The 22,258-nt window shown below is 49.0% G+C and overlaps 1 protein-coding gene across 13 annotated transcripts in view; it reads left to right on the plus strand.

The window, feature by feature from the left end:
- The window catches only part of CAMK2G (calcium/calmodulin dependent protein kinase II gamma), a 62,854-nt gene extending 40,977 nt beyond the window's left edge, over positions 1-21,877 (plus strand). For 3 of the 13 annotated variants that reach the window (XM_014784836.2, XM_004426953.3, XM_087432009.1), the window contains 9 exons: positions 936-979; positions 10,737-10,805; positions 12,038-12,082; positions 13,596-13,644; positions 14,848-14,961; positions 16,932-17,007; positions 17,373-17,467; positions 18,925-19,169; positions 19,861-21,877. In XM_014784836.2, the coding sequence (XP_014640322.1) occupies positions 936-979; positions 10,737-10,805; positions 12,038-12,082; positions 13,596-13,644; positions 14,848-14,961; positions 16,932-17,007; positions 17,373-17,467; positions 18,925-19,157 (725 nt within the window). In that variant the 3' untranslated portion in view covers positions 19,158-19,169; positions 19,861-21,877. Of the gene's footprint in view, positions 1-935; positions 980-10,736; positions 10,806-12,037; positions 12,083-13,595; positions 13,645-14,847; positions 14,962-16,931; positions 17,008-17,372; positions 17,476-18,924; positions 19,170-19,860 lie in introns of those variants that run through there. The other 10 variants (XM_004426954.3, XM_004426957.3, XM_087432012.1 and 7 more) reach the window with 5 other exon arrangements.
- The last annotated feature ends 381 nt before the right edge of the window (positions 21,878-22,258 follow it).

Genomic DNA, 22,258 nt, shown 5'->3' on the forward strand with positions numbered 1-22,258 from the left:
ATCCCATTGGATCCCTACCAATAGATGAAGATACTGAGATTCAAAGAGGTTAAGTAGCTCACTCAAGGTCACACAGCTAGCAAGTGGTGGAACCAAGATGCAAACCCAGCAAAGTCCAGGTGGATCAGACAGTTGGGCTGATTCTATCACCCTCCCCGACTCTCTCAGCCACTGTCTGCTACCTTCCTGTGGCCTTTATGGCCAGCAGGCATCACCAGCCTTCCTGCACAGAGCTCATGAGTCTTGAGCATCACCCTGTGCTGGGATAGAATCTGTTTAATACCTCGTTATTCTGCCCAGTCCTCCCTGCTCAGTGGGTCCAGAGAGTGGACTTTGAGGAAGGGGTGGCAGATAGGACCCAGTAAGCCTGGTGAGGACCTGCCCAGTCAAGGCTTCAACCCCCTGGCAAAACCCTCCTGTAGGTGGTCCTGGTCTGTGTCTATGTCTGTCTGTCCTCATGTCTGGTCTCCTTCGTAAACTGTGACACTTTTGTTTCTTGAGAACACTCAGGAGATGTCTTGCATCCTTCTAGCTTGGCTGTCCTGAGAAACTCCATGGCATCTAGGGATGGAGCCCTCACCTTTCACCCTGGCACTGTTTCCAGGCCTGGGTGGAAGCTGTCAAAGGCAGAGTTCCCAACAGTCCAGGCAGCTCTGATACTGAATGTGGTTTCCCTTCCTAAGCGTAGTGTGTCTCTGTCTCTGCTGAGCCCTCTTCCGTGGCAGAGGAGATCCTAGGGTGTCACCCAGAGGATCTGACGCTGCTTGAGATGCCCTTCTTGCTTTGAGGCTATCAGGAAGGGCCTCTTCCAAGGGTTTCAGGAGACTCCTGGCCCATTGTCAGACACAACAGTCTCTTGAGGATCCAGCTGCCTGACTTCAGGTTGGGGAGAGGGTACAATGCAGGAGACTTGATTTTCCTCTTTGTTTTCACAGCTGCCAAAAGCCTATTGAACAAGAAGTCCGACGGCGGTGTCAAGGTAGGTGTCTCCACTACTCCAGCCCAAGACTGGTGTCTCCCTCCCAACAGTCACTATAGGGAATTCTTGGCACCTTGTTCCCCCCTTTCCCCAGGAACCTTCCTATCCTTGCTTTTCTGCTTTAAACCAGAAACGTTTGTGCTCAGAACAGCAGGTTCCACTGGCCTGAGAGGGCAGAAGGGAGACGTGTTTCTCCTGACCCTAGCTTGATCAGAAAGACTCAGGGGAAGTGAATCCTGAACTTGACTTCCAGACACGTGCTTCATCTCCAGGGCTTGGCTCTGGGTTTTTTAGGTCATTTGGTTAGTCTTGTTTTTTCGTTTTCTTTTTAAAGCACAACTTCTTTTTATCAAATGAAAGCAAAGTTTGCCTGTTGGACTCAGGGTGCGGGGCTTGGAACCTGAAGCCACTATCTTTTTTGTTTTTTGCCCTGTCTCCAACGTACTTCCAGAAGCCGGTTCAGATACCACTAAGTGCAAGTGTCTTAAACTTTCTCAAGGCATAAGCTCTTCAGAAACAGACGAGGGACGTAGTATATCACAGCTCATTCTCACTTGGTGAGGGAGCTTTTCTTGGGACATCAGGGCAAGAGGAGGGAACAGGGCCTGCAAGGACCAGCAGGAAGCCCTAGTGGGAGTGGCTGCTTGGCCAAGGTAGAAGAGAGCTGGCTGGGGGTCCTCACAGGGCCCAAGGTGTTCCATAGATGCTTTGGGGCAGAAAGTGTCCTGGGGCTGGGACATTGAATAGGAGTTCATGCTATCTTGAAGCCTACCAATTTACACCATAAAGAATTTCAACCATGAAAGTATCCAACCTTTAAATTCCAACGAAAGTGTAAATTGGGCCTTTCCCAGAATCTTATGTCCCCAACTGAAATATACGTATGTGCCCCGTTCCCTTCCCCCTACCCCTTCCTCTTTCTCTCATTCTCTGCATGCCTGCTGCTGTGTGCTTCTGCCCCAAGGAGGGGAGCTTGGGCTCTGCACACACCTGCTGACATGGAGCTGGGGTTGACCGTCAACCCCCTGGTTACAGGGACATGAGCTAGATGGGTGGAGCCAAGTTGGAAAAGGTGGCAGGTTTAGTTGGAGAGAGATTTTGCATATTTCTATCTGGGGAAGGAGCTAGAATCAGTCAATCTTTACAAAATATTTAATAAGTACCTATCAGAAGCCCAGTGCTGCACTCAGGTCTAGGGGCATGCAAGAGGTATAAGAGGTGATGCAGTTTTTGTCTAGCCTTAGGAAGTTGCAAGGTTGATTCAAGAGGAAAATGGACACACCTGGAGTCAGCTAAGCACTGAATGGTATATGGTACTGGACCATACTACAGGAGTGGTTCAGTCCAAGAAGCTTCTGGGAAAAAGCTTATTGGAGAAAGCTTAAAGGATGTAAGAAGATTAGAGCAAAGGCAGTGATTGCCTCTGGAGAATGGGGTTGGAGGTGAGGACAGGGTAGGAGGACAACCTTTTGTTTTTTACTTTGTATACATGTTTTCTTTAAAATGAGAATGTATTACTTCTTTTTTTTTTTTTATATAATTTTATTTATTTATTTTTTCCCCCAAAGCCCCAGTAGATAGTTGTATGTCATAGCTGCACATCCTTCTAGTTGCTGTATGTGGGACGCGGCCTCAGCATGGCCGGAGAAGCGGTGCATCGGTGCACGCCCAGGATCCGAACCCGGGCTGCCAGCAGCAGAGCGTGCGCACCTAACCGCTGAGCCACGGGGCTGGCCCGAATGTATTACTTCTATAACTTAAAAACAACAAAACAATATTTTTGTGGGTTCTATGATACATATTGATATTTTCTGCCCAACTGGAACATGGCGGGTGTGGTAGAGGGATGTGAAAAATACAGCCGGGTGGGTTTGGTTGGGCAGAGGAATTCGAGGTTTTTGTGTTAGACCATGAGAAACGCCATAGGCCACTGAGCAGGAGAGCTATGGTAAGAGTGATGTTTTTGAGATTTGGCTGAGGGTATAAGGGTGAATAGAAGAGGGTAGGAACTAGACACAGCATCAGTTAGGATTTGTTATAATCTGGGTGTAGGGTGAAGAAAAGGTGTTTAGAAATAGAAAGGGTTAATATTCAAAGTACTTTATCACCAGAAGAGCATAGGGACCAAGCAATCAGAATAGTTGCTGCCTGTGGGTAATTGGTCCAGCTGTACACATGAATGCTGGGCTCTGATTAGTTATTAGCTCTGATTAGAAGTGTGTCAAAGAAAGTTCACATTGGATATGGTGGATTAAAAAAGGATCCATCAAAGATAATGTCCAAGTTCCTTGAATGTTAAAAGAAATGGTGATACCTCTGCTGGAAATGGGAGTAGTTGTGAAGGAATGCCCATTTTGGTAGGAAGAGAAGTTTTGTTTTGACCATATTGAGATTGAGAGACAGGTGGAGATCTGGGTGGAGAGGTCTTTAAAGGTGCTGGGAAATACCTAGTGTAGCCCAGGGAGGAGGTTGGCGCTAGACGTGCAAACTGGGACTCACATGAGTGAGTCACATGAGTCCCCTCAGTCAGTCAATTCTGTGCCTCAGGAGCTGGGAAGGCAGCGACATAATTCACCCTTTAAGGTGTTCACAGTGGGAGAGAGACAGGGAAACCGCCAGTTCCGGCGTGGTCTGCTAAGGTCTATGAGGGAGGTGCGCACAGGGCAGACGCTGGGGGAGCAGAGAGATGAGCATCTAAGCCAGAACAGGAAATTTTCCTGAAGGAGATGGCCCATGAACTGAGTTTGAAGGTCTACATTGGATTTTGCCATGTTAAGGAGGGGAGAGGAAGGGAAGGATATTTCAGGCAGAGGGAATAGCACATGTGAAGATGCACGAGTTTGAAACAGCATGATGATCCTGGGAACTTCAGTAGCTTCTGTATGGCTGAAGCCAGAGTGGTTGTAAAATAGGGCCTGAAATAAAGCAATGATAGCTGAGATGGGGTAGAGGATGGATAAAGGAGCATTAAGGGACAGGTTTCTAGCAGAACTTTCTAGATGCTAGCCTCAAGGATGAGTGTTAGGAACAGCTGTGTAAGATTAGCCTAAGGAGCTAGTTAAAAATACACAGATTCCAGGGTCTAGCCTGGAATTCAGATTCAGGAAGCCTTGGGTGGGAGGCAGAATCTGAATTTTAGTAATACTTCCCTCCTCCCCTGTGAATCCGGAGTACATGAAGGTTAAGAGTCTGGGAAAGGCAAAATTTCGGGGTTATCTTTATCAAAGGGCTGGAAGAAGAAGAGGAATCAGGAAAGGAAATGGAGAAAGAACAAAGAGGCAGAGGAAGAACAGAAGTGTGCGACAACGTTGGACCTTATAGAACGCTGAGGAGGATGGGGGCTAGGCAAACAGAATCATTAGCTAAATTGCTTTAAAAGGGAACATATGTGGGGAACCTAGCCCAGTGTCTGACCCTGATATGTGCTCAATAAATGAGTTTTATGCTTGAGAAAAAACTGAATATAGTGGTGGGACCAGAGGCTAAGATGCAGCTGTTTAAGAAGGGAATGACCAACCAAAATTAAGAGGCCAACAACTGACAGGTTGGGGAAAATATTCACAGTAGGTGTAATGGGAGGAGTTAATATTTTTATACAAAAGAGCTTTCTCTCGTAAATAAGAATCCCCCCTAAAACCCAGTAGAAAAATGGTCAAAGAAGATGAACTGACAATCTGAAAAAGAGGAAGTAGAACTGGTTAACAAATGTGGATGTTTAGCCTCACTACTATCAGAGAAATGCAAGTCGCCATTTTTTGCCTCTTACGTTCGTGATAGTGTAAATCGGAATGGCCCTTTTTTTTTTTTTAATAATTTTATTTATTTATTTTTCCCCCAAAGCCCCAGTAGATAGTTGTATGTCATAGCTGCACATCCTTCTAGTTGCTGTATGTGGGACGCGGCCTCAGCATGGCCGGACAAGCGGTGTGTTGGTGCGCGCCCGGGATCCGAACCCCGGGCCGCCAGTAGCGGAGCTCGCGCACTTAACCGCTAAGCCACGGGGCCGGCCCAGAATGGCCCTTTCTGAAACAGCTTGTGTGTCAAAAGCCATAAAAATGTTCCTATCTTTTTTACCCTTTAATTCTGCTTCTGGGAATTTATTCTAAAGAAATAATTCAAAACATGGAAAAGCTGAAAGCAGAAAGATATTCAACATGACATTATTTATAACTGGGAAAAGTTTGGAGACAATCTCAAAAGCCAGTAAAATAATGACTAAATAATTATGGGAAATCCATTTAATAGACCATTACAAAGTTATTAATTTTCATGACTATATAATGATGGGAATGTTTTATATTAAGTGGAAAAAGTAGGATATAAAGCAGTACACACACTATTGTCTAAATTTTGTTTTAAAAAAACAATTTAGATTGAATTCAGTATATAATATGTGGATAGAAAAAGAACTGGAAGAAAACCCGGTGAAGTATTAACAGTAACTTCACTGGGTGATGGGAATTGGAAAAACTTTTATTTTATACATTTTTCTGTATTTTCTACATTTTTCACCTACAGCGTGCATTACTTTGATAATGAGAATAAAAATCAAAATACTGTTTATTTTAAAAGGCATAAACTTGTATATAGCTTATAACGATATTTTTAAATTATCTAAGAAAAGACTGGGAAGAGTGATAGGACTATGGAGTTTTTTCCCTCTTCTCTCTTTTCCAAATAGCTTTTAATGTGGCTGCAGTCCTTTCATAATTAGGAACGTGTACAACAATTAATGGTGTGGTTGGATGAAAGTGCTATGAAAGGGGAAAACAAAGCAAGATATGTGGGGTTCAACTTTTCTGGGCTTTCTTGCAAGTCGAGGTGATAATCTGTGAAATGAGGGAGGCCTGTGAAGTTGCTCAGAAGATCCTGAGCTGTCAGCATCCTGGATCTTTCTTGTAGACCCCACCTTCCTCTCCTAGCTCTCCCTTCCCCAGTTCCTGCTGCTTAAAGTCCATAGGGAGGTTTCTTTCTCACTGCCCAGAAGCTTTCACAAGATGCTCAAATATTGGCGTTGGTTTGAGCACCAAGTCTACCTTCTGCTCTTGAATTTGGGGACTTCACGTTCTGGTTAGGTTTCTTTGAGGGTGGATACAGGGACCCAGGGCTGTGGAAGAATGAGAGCCAATTGTGAGGACGAGACTTGAGGGGCCATGAACTCTCAGATTCCGAGAGAGCCCTAGTTGAGGACAATTTGTGCATTCTGCTAGTCCCAGGCCAGGATGGCCAATCCAATCTTTGAACCCTTTTCTGGTTTAAAATTTTAAATAAGTATTTAATTTTTAAATATAAGTGAGATATAGTTCTTTAAAAATGATCTGGTATTTAAACAATGCTGTGCTGTGCTGTGCTGATTGAGAAGGAGCCCATCTGTGCATGGCTGAGAGCAAAACCCTGAAAGGTTGGAGAGAGGAATTGAAAGAAGTCCATCCGGTAGAAACTAACCCTTGAGTAGAAAAGGATTATCTCGGGTTTTCGTGCAGGACAGTTTAGGAAAAAGAGAGCCAGCTGGGAGAAAGTAGGGACCTTATTCCCCATTAGGTGAAGCAGGCAGCTGAGAGTATTCTGCTTAAGGCAAGGTCCAGGTAAAAGCCACCTGCAGTGGCCTTTGACGACAAGCCCCTGAAAATCATAAGAACCAAGACTGGGCCTGGTCAGTGCCCCCGCAGAGTCTCACTCGTGATTCTGAGCAAGTTAGAAACCTGTGCTCTGCTTTATCCTGGGGAGAAACCAGAGTCAGCAAACCCAGTTCAACTCAGCAAGAGTTTCTTGATTGTATGCTAACTTGAAGGCATTTTGCTAGGCATCTTGGAGATTCGTGTATATATGAATGTGAGGCAACTCGCTCTTTTTGAGGGATAATTTTGGAAGTAAAATCTCATCTTCTGTTTGGGCATATATGAAAGGCTAATGCAAAAGAGGCCTCATAATATTTATACTTTTTTTTTCTTTAGATCTAATTCTAACTTATGGACCATTCTTTTAAATACTTGTAGTCTTCTTTTGAATATAATATATTCCCCAAAATGTCTTCTAAAGTAGAATGTCAGCTTCTTGAGGGCGGGAACATTTATCTGACATGTTCACTGTGCCTAGAAGAGCCCTCAGTAAGTATTTGTTGGATCTTGTTAAATGAATATGCAGTAATCAAGCTACAGACAGACATGTTCCAAGAGGACTTCTGTCTCCCAGCAAGCTAATTATAAAATTCCTAATTACCTTTCACCTTTTAGACACAGCCTTCTTTTTTTTTTTTTAAAGATTTTATTTTATTATTATTTATTTTTTCCCCCCAACGCCCCAGTAGATAGTTGTGTGTCATAGCTGCGCATCCTTCCAGTTGCTGTATGTGGGACGCGGTCTCAGCATGGCCGGAGAAGCAGCGCGTCGGTGCGAGCCCGGGATCCGAACCCGGGTCGCCAGCAGTGGAGCGCGCTCACTTAACCACTAAGCCACGGGGCCGGCCCTAGACACAGCCTTCTGAGATGTATTTTCAGTGTTCCATGTGGTGTTTACGTTTATGCTCTTGTGACATCTGAACATAAATGCCTTGAGCATCTGGTTGAGGCTAAGGAGTCACTGCTTTCAGCATTCCCCGGGGTTTACATCTTTGTGTCGTTGTGATCACTGTACTTTTAATCACCAGCACTCCTGTTTTTCCATTTCCCACTAATTGCAAAATGCAATAAAACATTGAAATCTTCTAAATGAGCATGGCCATACCAACAAAGAAAGGGATGCCAAAAGTCAACTGTTTGCCAGATGATTTTCAAAAGCGCAACATCCTTATCTGAAAAGCAGTTTAATGGGGTAGCAAAAAAGTCTAGGTTCAGAAGTCAAATGTTATTATTAAAGCTGAGGATGGCCTAGTGTAGCTTTTGCTATTTACCTGATGGCTGCTTACTCGAATTTCAGGCAGACCTAGTGATGAGAGAAAATAAATAACCTTATGGGTGAGCTAGCCTTATAAGCCTGAACCTGTAATTGGCAGCAAAATATTACTGACTCCTATAGATTTGTGACTTAATCTACTTAAGAAGCTTTCTCTGATCAAGGCTGAGACATCTCAGAATATACTAAATCTGTGTTTGTGAACCTGACAGCAAAGGAGTTCTTCCTCTCCCAGGGTCTGGAGGGGTGTGTGTGCCTGGCGGTCTGGGTGCTGTTTTAACCCTTCTGGTGCTGGACTCCAGGTCTCCTTCTTCCGCTTTTTTCTCCTGAGGCAGAGCCCACGCTGGTGCACTAACCTGCAGCGTCTCTGTGCTTCTCTTTCCCCTTCTCTTTCCCTTTTGCTGTGGTGTGTCCAGAAAAGGAAGTCGAGTTCCAGCGTGCACCTAATGGTGAGCCTTGCCTGCCCACCCATCCGCCCACTCCATGCTGCCTGTGCCCGCCTGCCGGCCACGCAAACCCATTCTGCCATGTGCGTGTGCTTCACTCATCCTCACTGCATGTCTGTGCTGTGTGGGCAGGTGTGGCCTGTCCTGCCAGGTGGGGGCCATTGCCCAAGATCACCCAGTGGCCTAAAATATGGGCATTGGAATGTGTGGTATGGCACCCCCTGCTGCAGAGCTTGGACTGCCTCCAGCAGCCCAGGGCAGGAAGTGAAGCTGGTAGGGACTTGGGGCCAAGTGGCAAGCACAGGCAGAGACCCTTATTCACTGTCGCTCAGGAGGAGAGGCTCTGCTCACTGGGCATGAGCAGCCACTTCCTACAGATTGGCAGCCGGTGGGCATCTGTGTGGTGGGCAGAAGAGCTGGTTGTAGGCTCATGGCTCTGAGCCTCGCTCTCCTGGCCTTTTCCCCTATGCAAGTGCCCACTGGCAGTCTGTACCCAATGTTTCATCCTTCCCACCCAGCCCTCAGGGGGAGCAGCTGAAAGACTACAGAGAATGCATGTTCCGTCTCATGGGACACAGGGCACCAAGGGGAACACAGCAGCCTGAATCATTATGAAACCATCCATTAAAGCCAGAGGTAGGGCCGCCTGGGTGACATCTCAGCCTTCTGCAGATATGGCAGGTTTTACGGACACCCTGGAGTCCTTGCCCCCTGCCAGGGTCTTTGTCTCAGCCGGGCTTTGCAGGCAGGACAGTCTTCTCCAGTCAGCCCCAAACAGGTCAATGCCAGCAGCTGAGCTAGGAGGGCTCTGCTACTTCCTGGGGAGAATGGAAGAGAGCAGAGATGACGTGAGTTTAGACCCACATCATGACTACTCCTGGGACCCCTCTTCTCCAGCCTGCAGAGTTCAGTGGAGTCTTGTAGCACTTGGTGCCTGGCTTGAGATTCCATGCCTAGCCCTGGTTTTGGGGCCGTCTCAGCCATTGACAGCAAGCTAGGGATGGATGGCTTCAGGTCTGGTCCAAAGGGCCATAAAAGAGGCCTCTAGGCAAGAAGAAGTAGGACAGTCTGGATAGCTTTCTGTGTGTGTCCTAGGAAAGAAGCACGTCCTAGTTGTTAGTGTGTCCTCATTTGCACCCTACACAGAGATAGTAGCTGTACATTTGTCTCTCTGCCTGTTGAAGAACTTGCAGGCATCAGCTGCTCCTTGGTGGCCACCAGCTTCACTGGGACTCCCAGTGAGACTGAATACATTGGATAGGGGATCGTAAGAGGCAGAGAGCATCGATATGACTCCCCACCCTGGAGATCAGCCTCCTTCCTTCCTCACCATGTCCCTGTCCCAATCCCTTCCTGTGCCACTCAGTGTAACGTTTTAAAAGGCAAGGAGATATCCCGGTAGTCTGCTGCTGTTAGGAATATTGGCCTGCTCTTTCCCAGGGGCCGGGTTCCGGGACTGCAGCGGCAGCCCCCACTGGATTCACCTGCCCCTCCTTGGAGCTCTGCCCTGCTCCCTACTCACCAAGTCCAAGATTTATCAGGCAGAAAGGCCAACAGCATGGCCCTGTCTCTGCTCCCTGGGGTCAGTAGATGCATTTTGTATCCAAAGCCGAATTCCACTTCTTTCCTCTCTGGACACCATCTCCTAGGTTTTCTGTCTCTTCTTTTTCCTCTTCTTTTTATTTTTATTTTTTTTGTGAGGAAGATCGGCCCTGAGCTGACATCTGCCAATCCTCCTCTTTTTGCTGAGGAAGACTGGCCGTGGGCTAACATCCATGCCCATCTTCCTTCACTTTATATGGGACGCTGCCACAGCATGGCATGCTGAGCAGTGTGTCGGTGCGCGCCCGGGATCCGAACCGGCAAACCCCGGGCCGCCACAGCAGAGCGCGTGCACTTAACCGCTTGCGCCACCGGGCAGGCCCCTCCTCTTCTTTTTAGATCAGGCTTCAAGCTGGTATTTTAAGGGGAAGGAAATGCACGTGGCAGGTTGAAAGGGCAGCAAGAGACTGCCCACAGATAGGGAACCCAGAGTTTCTGAATTTTGTTCTGCTTTCTTGTAAACCACCCTCCTTTCCCCTTATAAAGTAAGAAGAAGATGACTTTTCTTTGGGTGAAATATGATTGTGCAATGACATGGCATCTGGCATAAGCAGAGATTTCTGGAGAGATGCCTTAAAACAAGTCTTTGGGCTGGTCCCACATTGAGGATGCCTCCAGAGCTAGGTCTCTGGGCCCCTCTAAATATTCCCCTTCTCCAATCATCTCTCCAGCCATTGCTCCCATCCGCATAGTGTTAGGGAGGCCACCTCAGGCCTAGCTCCTCCAGGCCAGGCCAGGGGGCAAGGGAGGTCTGGGAGTCAAACCTGAGCAGCTTTGGTGACTCTAGAGGAACTAAATCATCTGTTTTCTTGTCTCAGCCACAGAGCAACAACAAAAACAGTCTCGTAAGCCCAGCCCAAGAGCCCGCGCCCTTGCAGACGGCCATGGTACCTCCTGACTACGGCTTCTCCGCCCCTGCCCCTGGCTGCCTCTCGCTCCATCCTGCTTCCTCTTCTTGCCCTCCCTCCCAGGCCTCCTCGGCCCTTTTGCTTCCTCACCCCTGTAGAGCAGGCTACTTTGTATACTGCCCGTAGGCCCCTTCCCCTGCATTGTCCCGCTTGGTCATACTCCTTCCTGCATGGCAGAACTGCTGCTCCTGCTCCTTTCGCTCTCTGGGGGAAGAGTGATCAGGGCTCTCAGCTAAACCTCCCAGCCCCAGGCTGGGCCTCCAGTGGGTCTGCTGTGGGGGCCGGGAAGGTGAGTTACTTATAAAAGGAGAGGGTAGGAGCTTTCTTGGGACCTGTACGTCAGTTCTTGGAGGCCTCCTTTTAAAGGCTGCCTCAGCCTCTCCTTTGCAAAGCCATGAACAAGAAGGAGGGCTGGGGTTCTCCACCTCTGGATGGTGCTGAAGTCTCTGGGTTCCTTGAGAGCCCCATGCTGCCAGTGCTGTCTGAGTGCTCTCTGGGCTCATCCAAGGAGCACTGTATGCTCTCAAAGCTCCCTCTGCTAGCAGTGGCTAACTAGAGAGTTAGCAGTGGCATGACTGGGAGAGAGGGAGAGGTAATTGTGCCTGCTACTCCTTCTACTTCCTGTGGACCCTCATGCCTGACATGGTGCTGTAGGGACAGGAACTCTGGGGAAGGCAGGAGGTGGGTGAAGCAGGCAGCTCTCTGGGCTCATCTTGCCTAGGGGGCATCCTGGGTCTTTCTGGGAAACCTTAGTCCCCTCTCTCTGTGTCCCTGCCTCCCACACACCCCTTGTGAACACGGTTGTCAGAGCCTGACCTGTGCCCTCAGCACCACAGCTCTTCCAGTGTACTTGTCACATGGGGAAAGAAAACTCAGAACTAGCAGGAATCAGAGACAGAGGCCCTTGTCCTCTTGGCTTCCCTGGTACCTGCTTCCGTTAAGTGCCAGGCCTCTCCTTCTTACCAGCCAGTGCTGTCCTCCAAATCTGGGGCTTCTCAGCTACCTGGGGCACAGTTGAGCCAGGATATTCTGTCTTGTGAAAATGGCTGGTGGGCAGGCCTCAGGGGTCATCACAGGGTCTACAAGGGTACTGGAGTAGGGGTAGGGTCCCTCAGGGAGGAGCCGGAGGTCTGTCCCCAGCTTGGGTCTCTCAGGGAAGAGCCGGAGGTCTGTCCCCAGGTCAGGAAGGTAATTTTCATCTTCTCTCACAGGAGCCACAAACCACCGTGGTGCACAATGCTACAGATGGGATCAAGGTGAGTGGCTGCCGAGCCTGTCTCCCGCTTTCTGGGTCAGCAGGAAACAAGTGGGCTGGGTCACAGGGTCTAAGGGTCCTGTGGATGGCAGTCTACAGGCTGCACCTCGAGGCCAAGGTGTTTGCAGAGTCTAGGCTATGGGTGGTATGTGCCTGTTTGTCGTTCCATTCCCAGGAAGGGTGTTATACCTTAGTGATTCTGAGCTTGGGCTCTAGTCAGACAGGTCTGGGTTTGAATCCTGGCCCTGGGCCACTGGACAAGTCACTCTACTGCTCTGTACCTCTGTTTCCTTATCTGTAAATTGGGAATAATAATAATAGAATCTTCCTCCATGACTTGTGAAGTTTAAATGAGAGCAAACATTAGCTAGAAAAATAGGCAGGAGTGTACTCAGAGCCTAGAGTCTCCTCTGCTGCCTCACCCCTTTATGCCCTCAAAGCCCTCGTCTCCTTCTTTTCACTACCATTAGTAAATATTTATTGAGCCCAAACCATCCATGGCTCTGGTTTACAGAGGTGACAAGACAAAAATCCCTCTCCACAGGTGTTGGGGAGGCAGATAATAAACCAAAAACCAAATAAATAAGATAAAATCCAGTAGTGATAAGTGCTGTGGAGAAAATGGCACGAAGTAAAGAGAGAGAGTGGGCAAAGCCTTGAATTAAGTGGTCCATGAAGGGCCTCCCTCAGGAGGTAATATCTGAGCTAGAAACTAAACAATAAGAAGGAGACAGCCAGGCAGACTCTGGGGCAGAGTGCCCTAGACAGAGGGAACTGCAAGTGCAAGGGCTTGGCATGTGTACCTAAGAGAAGAAGCAGAATAGAAGAAATCAAGCAGAGCTAAGAGCGTGGTGAGCAAGGGGGAGAGTGGCAGGAGGGAGAGGGAGTTGGAGAAGCAGGCAGGGCCTACTATGTAGGACTTGATAGGAGTTTGCATTTTATTCCAGCAGCAATGAGAAACTATTGGAGGTTCTTAGCAGGGGAGTGATACAATCTGATTTACGCTTGGAAAAACTGCTGTGGCTGTGTTATGGGCAAGAACTTTAGGGAGAAGGCAAGGGTGGAAGCAGGGAGACCGGAAAGCTATTATAGTAGTCCAGGTGCCAGATGTTGGTAGCTTGGACTCAGGTTGTAGCCGTGCATTTGAAGAGAAGAGGTTAAGACACAGGATTTATTTTGAAGGTAGAACTGACTCATTTTATTTTAACTTGGATAATTGAGACATGAGGGAAAGAGAGAAAGAAAAGAATTAACCTAGAATCAAACCCAGAAGATGACTCTAGGTGTTAGTCCAAATAATTGGATAGATGTTGCATTTACTGAGTTGGGGAAGACTAGGGAGGGGTTTGGGAATCCAGAGTTTTGTAAGAGTCAGATGGCAAGGGTGAAAATAGAACCTTCTATGATTCCTCCTTGCATCTCTCATAGGAGCATATACTCTGCTTTTGTTCTTCTTGGCTCCTCTGGTTTCCAAGGGCCTGAGTGTATAGAAACATGTTCTTTTTGGCCTACAGGGCTCCACAGAGAGCTGCAACACCACCACAGAAGATGACGATCTCAAAGGTAGGTGCTGGCCCTTGGGTGGGGTAGGGACCCCAGCAGTGTCCCAGTTGGCTCCAATGGGGCTCCTGCCTTGTCTGGCCCCAGAACTGAGATTGGTGGCTACTTATACCCCTGGAGAGGGCTTAGCATAAAAGCTACTTTCCATGGGCCGAGATATGAGGCCCCTGTCTGGTGTCGCTGGGCTGGGCAAGAGGCTTCTCTTTTTTGACCCCAAGTCTGGAATAACTGAACTAGAGCTTTTCCTGAACCTATCTGGGGCCAGGGCTCAGAGAACTGTGCCTGTTGCTGTGTATGATGTGACATCCCAGAACAGGGACATCTTGAATCCCTGCAGAAGTAGCCCACAGATGTTATGAGTTATTAGTAAGTGACCAATGGTCCCAGTTTCCCTAGGACTGAGGCAATTCCCAGGATGTGGAACTTTCGGTTTTAAGACCGGGACAGTCCTGGGCACGTTGGGATGAGTTGGTGACTCTCATCACAAAGCCTTGGCATGAATGACAAAGTCAGAACCACATTTGACCATGTCCCGCTGGTCCTCTGAGGACCACCAGCCTAAGCTTGGGCCTGGCCAGAGTGTGGGAGGGCATGGCAGGCCAGACCACTGGGAATCTCTGTCCTGCTGTTTGGTTTCGCCTCCTTGAGTTGCTCGCTTTGCCTTCAGTAAGTGACCTTAGGCCAGGCTCTCAGAAAAGATGGAGGAATGTCACAAAACAGAGCTGAAAGAGCATCCCCAGGGGCAAGAAGGAGGTACCAAACCTTTGGGAACCAAAAAAATAGCGTAAACGTATAAGGCAGTAAAGAACAGTACCTCCAGGACTGCTGAGGTTAAGGTCAGATCAATTCGGTTCTGGCAATGCTGGCAGAGTAAGCAGCTCCATCACTGCTGGGCTCTTGACTTCGTAGCCTAGTCCCCTAGAACGTCTTCCCCGAGAACAAGAGTCCTTGTACAGGCTGTTTGAAGGCTCCTCTGGGAGCCACAAGGCCAGGTCTGTGCACCTCTCTGGGGCTTTCAGCTGGGAGGCCTCTCTGGCAGAGGCGGCGGCGTGGGATGTGGTCCAGTGTCCACAGAGGCCCGAGGTGTCGCCTTGCCCCGGCTCTGCAGTGCCACGGACTCGGGTCCTGTCCGGCTTGCTCGCTCACCTGCCTTGTTCTGTTTGTTTTGGCTGCTCTGCCTTGCCCTGCCCTGCCCTGGCTGGCTAGCTGCCCCGCTCCGCACTGGGAATGGCAGCTCGGTGCCTGAAGGACGGAGCTCCCGGGACAGAACAGCCCCCTCTGCAGGCATGCAGCCCCAGCCTTCTCTCTGCTCCTCAGCCAGTAAGTGTGAGGGAGGCACATTCTGGCTTCCGTCTCCCTGGCTCTCCTGAAGCCCCTCAAAGATCCCCCCCAGAGCTGTCAGCCCAGCCCAGCCATCCATCTTAGTAAGCGTCAGAAGCTCAGCTTCTACTGGGTGGGGGAGCTGACTAGAGGTGCTGTTAATACCAGGCAGGGACCCCTGAGACTGGGGCCCAAAGACATAAAGAAGAGTGGGTGGAAGAACATGGCATGGAGGGAAGGAGTAAAAAGCCACTGGGTATGCAGTGGGCCTTGCCTCAGCACCGAGCCAGGAGGAAAGGCGGAGTCAGAAGTCAGGTCCAAGGTGGTGGGAGCGGGGTTGAGGATGAAATTGCAAAAGTCAAGAAACCATGTTGGGATGGGATGTGGTGCTTCCTGAGGCTCAGCATAATATCATATTAAGAGCTTGGGGTGAGACAGACCTGAGTTTAAATCCCAGGAACACTAGCTTCAAAAATGTGTGAAGTAGCTTAACCTCCCAGAGCTTCAGTTTCCTTATCTGTAAAGGGAATAAAATGGCACCTACCTCATAGCACTGTTATGAAAAATAAATGGGATAGTAGAATGTCTTAATATGATGCCTTGCTGGGTTAATGGTAGCTTGTATTTATATTTTTAGTTGTGTCTGTGTAGAGGATGCCTTTGCCTGCTTCTTTTCCTCCTACCATCTATCCTTTTGGAGTTTCTAAACACAATCCTCTTCACCCATAGGGCCCCAGTCAGGTCCTGCAGATGGGTTTGGTGGTATTGGAGAGGGTGTGTGTGTGTGTGTGTACATACCTGCTTGCCTCTACAAAGTGGACAGAGCTTGTTGGTTTCCCTAACCTGCTGCTTACTCATCTGGAGCTGTCCCCCTGATGGTGCTGAAGGCTGTGGGGCCCCCTCCTGGCTGTACCCCTCGGCTGTGCTGTTCTAATGCTCCCATTTGTCTTGCAGCCTCTCACTCCTGTGAGGAAAGGCTTGTGGCCTAGACCAGCCTGGGGCTCTGGTCAGGGTTAGCCCGAGCTCAGTCCGAGCCTTCCCTTACCCTGGCGGAGCCCTCTGCTAATAGTGGCACTCCCTGTAAGTGAGCTGCCCATGAGTGCGGAATGTCACCAGCAGTCCCTTGGCTTGGGATGGGGTGAGGGTGGGCTCTGAGGGCACCAACTCTGCCTGCCTGTCAGTCTGAGTCTTGTCTTGTTTTCCTGAGGGACACATCCTAGCATGAGAGCTGGTATGAGATTTAGAGCTTTTCCAAGGCTTGTCCAGGGTCAACGGAGCCATCTCTCTGGTGAGAGCCTCCATTTAAAGCGAGTGTTTATAGTTCCAAGATCCTTTATCCCAGAAAAGCCCTGTGGAGGAGATGAGCAGGGTGAAGACAATTAAGCATTCATCTGAGGGCTCTGTTCATCCTTTAGGAGCCCTCATCCCTGGCTAAATTCTGCTCTCAGGCTGGCTGTTGCCCAGGGCTAGGTTCTGGACCACTGAGTGAGGGCTGAGGGAGGTGGGGGTGGTAATTGAGACCTGACTGAGTCCCTTCAGGTGAGAGAAGGAAGTGGGTGGTGGAAACAGCCATATTGTTGTAAGAGATGCTTCTTGGAGAGGCTGAACCTGTTGAGGATGGGACACACAGACTCTGGGCACATTATTCATGATGTGCCAGGCTCCTCAGCTGTTAAAGGCAAGAGTGTTTTCTGCATCCTGGTTGTTGATGGAGAGGGAGGCAAAGGCCAGAGAAGCATAACTAATGGGTGGGCTTGAGGAAAAGAGGGTTGTTAGCTCTACCAACAATAAAGGGGGTTGGAGAGAAAGGTGGGCTCACTCTTCCTGCAGAGGGCCTTAAAAACAGAGAAGAGGGATGTCTTTGTCAAAGAGATCACAGGGGGTTCTCTAAAGGATTGGGGAGGGCTCTCTGTCACTTGGGAGTTCCCCAGTCCCATGCAGGTAAATCGTTGGATTTTTTTTCCCCATAGTGCGAAAACAGGAGATCATTAAGATCACAGAACAACTGATTGAGGCCATCAACAATGGGGACTTTGAGGCCTACACGTGAGTAGAGACCCATTTCCTTGAGACCCAGATTGTCTCTCGAGGCCTTCCCTCCTCCTCAAAAGCAGCTAGGACCTGGGAAAAGGGAACGCTGGGCCCTGGGCACAGTGTCTGAGTTAAACACCAGGCCCCTAGTCTGAGAGCCCTTCCAGGCAGACGACTATGATTGAGTCCTTCCTCCCATGGTGTCCTGATGGTAGGCTGAAAGGGCAGAGCTAAGCCGCTCAGCAGGCAGGTCCCTAAGATCTTAGCCATCTCTCAGACTTAGCCCACAGCTAACCTGCTGCAGGACAGACACCACTGACCAGGAAGAAAGACAAGTAATTCACATAGAAGACTTGACAGGTTGCTTTTTTTTTCTGCAGGAAGATTTGTGATCCAGGCCTCACTTCCTTTGAGCCTGAGGCCCTTGGTAACCTCGTGGAGGGGATGGATTTCCATAAGTTTTACTTTGAGAATCGTGAGTGGGTTCGTGCTGCTGATATACTCCTGCCTGTCCCTTTACCCCCTGTGCCTCTGTCCCCGCTCACCTTCTCCTCTTCCCAGTTGCCTGCTTTTCCCTTATTTGACCTACCTGCTGCACCGTGGCCTATGTGCTTGCCTCCTTGTGCCCTGAGGATGGTCTTAAACGGGCACCTTCAAAAGCCCTGCTCCAGAGCCCCACGTGCCCCTTTATTCTGCAGCTGCCTCATGGCAGTGCTGGTCATCACAATCAGGGTCACTGTATTTCTTTAAGCCTCATCTCTTTCCAAGATGATTGGGAACCATTTGAGATTAGGTTGAGATGATCTCAGCAAGTAAGAATGAAGCTATGTGTCTGCAGGTTTCACAATAGAGGAAATTAAAACCAGGATAAGAATGTGCAAACAACAGGGCACTGTTGGTGATTTGTGGCTAGGGTCCTCCTAAATATTGAGGGAGACAGGACAGGAGTCCTGGCTGGGAAGAGAGTACACTCTGGACAGTTTGTGGAGGTCCCAGGGGACAGAAGTTGAATCATCACTTCCTCCCATCGTTCTCTCTACTCTCTAAGACCGTCCCCCTCCTTATTTTTTTCTTTGCTTTTCCACTTTATCCTGGGCCTTCCATCCTGCTCTGAGTTTTATTTTGTCACTGTTTTCTCTACTAACTCTCCATGTCTCTACTGCCAATGTAAACCCTAGGCTGTCTAAGTAATTCTATTAGCCAGAAGCAATTCATGAGTTTACAGAAGCTCTAGGGAAGGTCTCAGATGGCCTCTGTCTAACATTTGAATTGAACTAAAATGTGAATCTCAACAAAAGCAACACAATTCTCAGTGTTTGCTGCTAATGGCAGTGCAACTTCTTTTGGCTTTCCCCCAAAGGATCCTGGGAATCCTGGGAATATCCTGAGCTTGGTGCTTTGTTGATTCTGTTTTAACTTTAGAACTTTTTTTAATCACAAATCAATTTTGAATATTTTAAGTTCTTGATTTTGCTCTGCAGGCCTAAGTAGGGACAAGCCAACCCTTATGAAATCTAAACATCAGCCTGGCAGAGTAGAAAGGCTTTAGTTAAGAGTCAGATGGCCCTGAGTTCAAATGTTGTATGCTTTGGGCAAATTACTTAACCTCCTTGAGCCTATTTCCTTATTTTATAATGAAGAAAATAATATTGACCAAGGAATACAGCACATGCATGTAAAATCCAAGCACAATGTCTAATTAAAATAGTAGCTGCTATTATCATTGTTCCTCACCTTTCTCTTCCTTTTGGGTAACTGAGACTAATGTGATGGGGTTTCCTGGCCTCTGGAAGGTGTATGGGGGACTTGGAGACTCCCAGAATGGTTGCTGGAGAGGGTGAGACTTGGAAGTGCAGGCTTGGAGGAAAATGCCAGTGCCCAGGCCTGATGCCCTCCTACCTACCCTACCCCACCCTGCCCTGCCTCCTGCAGTCCTGTCTAAGAACAGCAAGCCCATCCACACCACCATCCTGAACCCGCACGTCCATGTGATCGGGGAGGACGCAGCTTGCATCGCCTACATCCGCCTCACCCAGTACATCGATGGGCAGGGTCGGCCTCGCACCAGCCAGTCGGAGGAGACCCGGGTCTGGCACCGCCGGGATGGCAAGTGGCTCAATGTCCACTATCACTGCTCAGGGGCCCCTGCTGCACCGCTGCAGTGAGCTCAGCCACAGGTGCACCTGGTGGGGGTGGGAAGGGGCTGGGACAGGTGGGGTCAGAAGAGGAAGAGAAGGTTAAGAGGTAGCATTGGGGGAGGATATATGGGCCATCTCAGAAGAGCGGCAAAATCTGGATAGTGTGGGTGTAATAAGTTATGCTCTGAAATCAGACAGACTTGGGTCCAGCTCCATGACTCCAAATTGTGACCTTTGACAGGTTACTTCCCTCCCTAAGCCTCAATTCCTTAGCTGTCAAAAAAAGGGAAAGAGTGGTGCCTACCTCATTGAGTTGTTGTGGGGATTAAATAAGATACTTATAAGGAAAGCATTTAGTAAGTGCTCAGCAAATGTGAGGAAATGTTATATTTAAATACTAGCTTCTGGGCCAGCCCTGGTGGCCTAGTGGTTAAATTTGGTGCACTCTGCTTCGGTGGCCTGGGTTCAGTTCCTGGGCACGGACCTACACTACTTGTCAGTGGCCATGCTTGTGGCGGCAGCCCACATACAAAATAGAGGAAGATTGGCACAGATGTTAGCTCAGGGTGAATCTTCCTCAGCAAAAAATAAATAAATAATTACTAGCTTCTCCCCAATCCTATACCTTCTCAGGTAGACTTGGCCATGTGTATAGTGTGTTTAAGTCCCTGGAACTCATCTGTGTGCTTATTGTCCTCTGTTCCTTTACCACGTCTATCCTCTTTGACAGGGGCATTAGGAGATCCCAGCCGGAGGTCGAACCTTCGCAGCCAGTGGCTCTGGAGGGCCTGAGTGACAGCGGCAGTCCTGTTCGTTTGAGGTTTAAAACAATTAAATTACAAAGCGGCAGCAGCCAATGCACGCCCCTGCATGCAGCCCTCCCGCCCGCCCTTCGTGTCTGTCTCTGCTGTACCGAGGTGTTTTTTACATTTAAGGAAAAAAAAAGGAAAAAAAAGATTGTTTAAAAAAAATGGAATCCATACCATGATGCATTTTAAAACCACCGATAGCCCTTGGGCTGGCAAGAAGGCAGGAGTTTGTGTGGTGCCCATCCTGCATGAGCAGTGGGCTCACCTACCAGCCCAGAAGAGGTGAGCTCAGTCTCTGGCCTCCATGGACTCGGAGGATCAGGCAAGAACTCGGACAGAGCTTTGGGGGCCGTGATGTGATTGCAGCCCCTGAGGTGGCCTGCCTGCCCCAGGTCTAGGAATGGACTTCTTCAGAACTTGCATATGGACCTAGAATGAGGCTGATGAGAACATCATGGCCATCAGACCTACTTGGGAGAGAACGCGGAGCTCCCAACCTGCTTTGGAGGCAGCTGAGAAGCAGTGGCCTCAGGACTGAGAAGCAGTGGCCTGGACGTTGCTGTACTGTTCCATTTAGTGTAGATGGGAAGAGAATTGGTGCTGCAGCAGTGTGTCCGCTACAAAGCTGATGAGAAACCTCCTGTTAGTCTGATATGCACTCACTCATCCATTTCTATAGGATGCACAATGCACGTGGGCCCTGATAATGAGGCCCAAACCCTGCAGCTGGGAAGGGAGAGGGGTTGCTGCTTTGCTTCGTGTTTGTTTTCTTATAACTAAGCAAGGATAGAGCAGGCCCTGGTCAGGGCTCCCCTTGCTGCCTTTGGCAGTTCTGTTTCTGTGCTGATTTGGACCATCTTTGTCTTGCCTTTTCATGGTGGTGGTCCCCGTGCTGACCCTCATCTGGGCCTGGACCCTCTGCCAAGGGCCCCTATGGGATGGGAGGAGTGAGGCAGTGGGATTGAGTTGACAGTTGTTTCTATGCATTCAGGCTGCCCTCAGGGCTGCCTCCCTTCTTTAGCTTCCCTTGCTGCACATCCATCTCTTTTCCTGTCTTTGAGATTGACTTGACTGCTCTGGAAAGAAGAAGAGGTATCCTCTTTAAAGGCCTCTTTACTGACCAACTGAAGTATAGACTTACTGCTGGACAATCTGCATGGGCATCACCCCCCCTCTCACCTGCATGTACCCAAAAGAGGTATCCAGAGCCAAGGCTCCTACATTCATTGTCCCTCTCTGTGCTCAAGGAGTTCCATTGCAGAAGGGAAAGATCTGTACTGTAAGCAGATAGCAGAGAAGATAATGGAGGAGCAATTGCTCATGGCCTTGGTTTCCCCCAAGACAACTGTGCAGACTTATCTGCACAAATATCTGCACTGTTGGGGGAAAGGTGGGTAGACTCCAGCTCTGGGACTACCTTCAGGAGGCACAGGAGCTGGAAGAGGCAAAGCTACAGGTTTACCTTGGAACCAGCTGAGAAGAGAGCAGGCACAGGTGCTGGTGCTTGGATTTAGCCAGGCTCCTCCGAGCACCTCATGCATGCCCCAGCCCCTGGGTCCTGGCCCTTTCCTGCCCTGCAGCCCGCAGTACCAGCACGCAGACACCTTCACCACAGGGTTTGGTTTTGCTGGCTTGAAGACAATGGTCTTAGAGTTCATTAAGACCCATAGCTTCACATGGCTGCTCCAGCCCCACTTCTTAGCATTCTTACTCCTCTTCTGGGGCTCATGTCAGCATCTATAGACAATAGACTATTAAAAAAAAAAATCACCTTTTAAACAGGAAATGGAAGGCATTTGATGCAGAATTTTTGCATGATGACATAGAAATAATTTAAAAATAGTCAGTGTTTGTTCTGAATGTTGGTAGACCCTTCATAGCTTTGTTACAATGAAACCTTGAACTGAAGATATTTAATAAAATAACCTTTAAACACTCCATTGTGTTACTGCTGTTGGAGGCTTAGGGCTAGAGGCTTAGATTTTAGCAGCCTAGTTACAAGTCTTCAGATGGAGAGAGGTACCTTCTCCCACTCCCTTTGGGTTCTATTTCAGAAGAAAACTTCCTCATAAACTTATCAGTCTCCAACCAGTCCACCGGGCTGCTGAGGCGAGTTTGACGTGGAGAGGAAGAATTTGGGCCCCTGGGTGGTGGGCTAGGGGTCTCGCCCCGCCCTCGGGCCCCGCCCACGTCAAGGGCCGCCCCCGCCTCTCAGTGGGCTGGCCCGGTTCCCCCTCCGCAGGGCTGAGTGGAAGAGTCCGAGCCGTCGGCCCGCCCCTGCCTAGGGAGCTGCGGCGTCCGACGCTCGCCAGACTGTGC

This window comes from Ceratotherium simum, chromosome 6, assembly GCF_057802395.1.
Source record: "Ceratotherium simum simum isolate JZ-2026a chromosome 6, ASM5780239v1, whole genome shotgun sequence".
Taxonomy (NCBI): domain Eukaryota; kingdom Metazoa; phylum Chordata; class Mammalia; order Perissodactyla; family Rhinocerotidae; genus Ceratotherium; species Ceratotherium simum.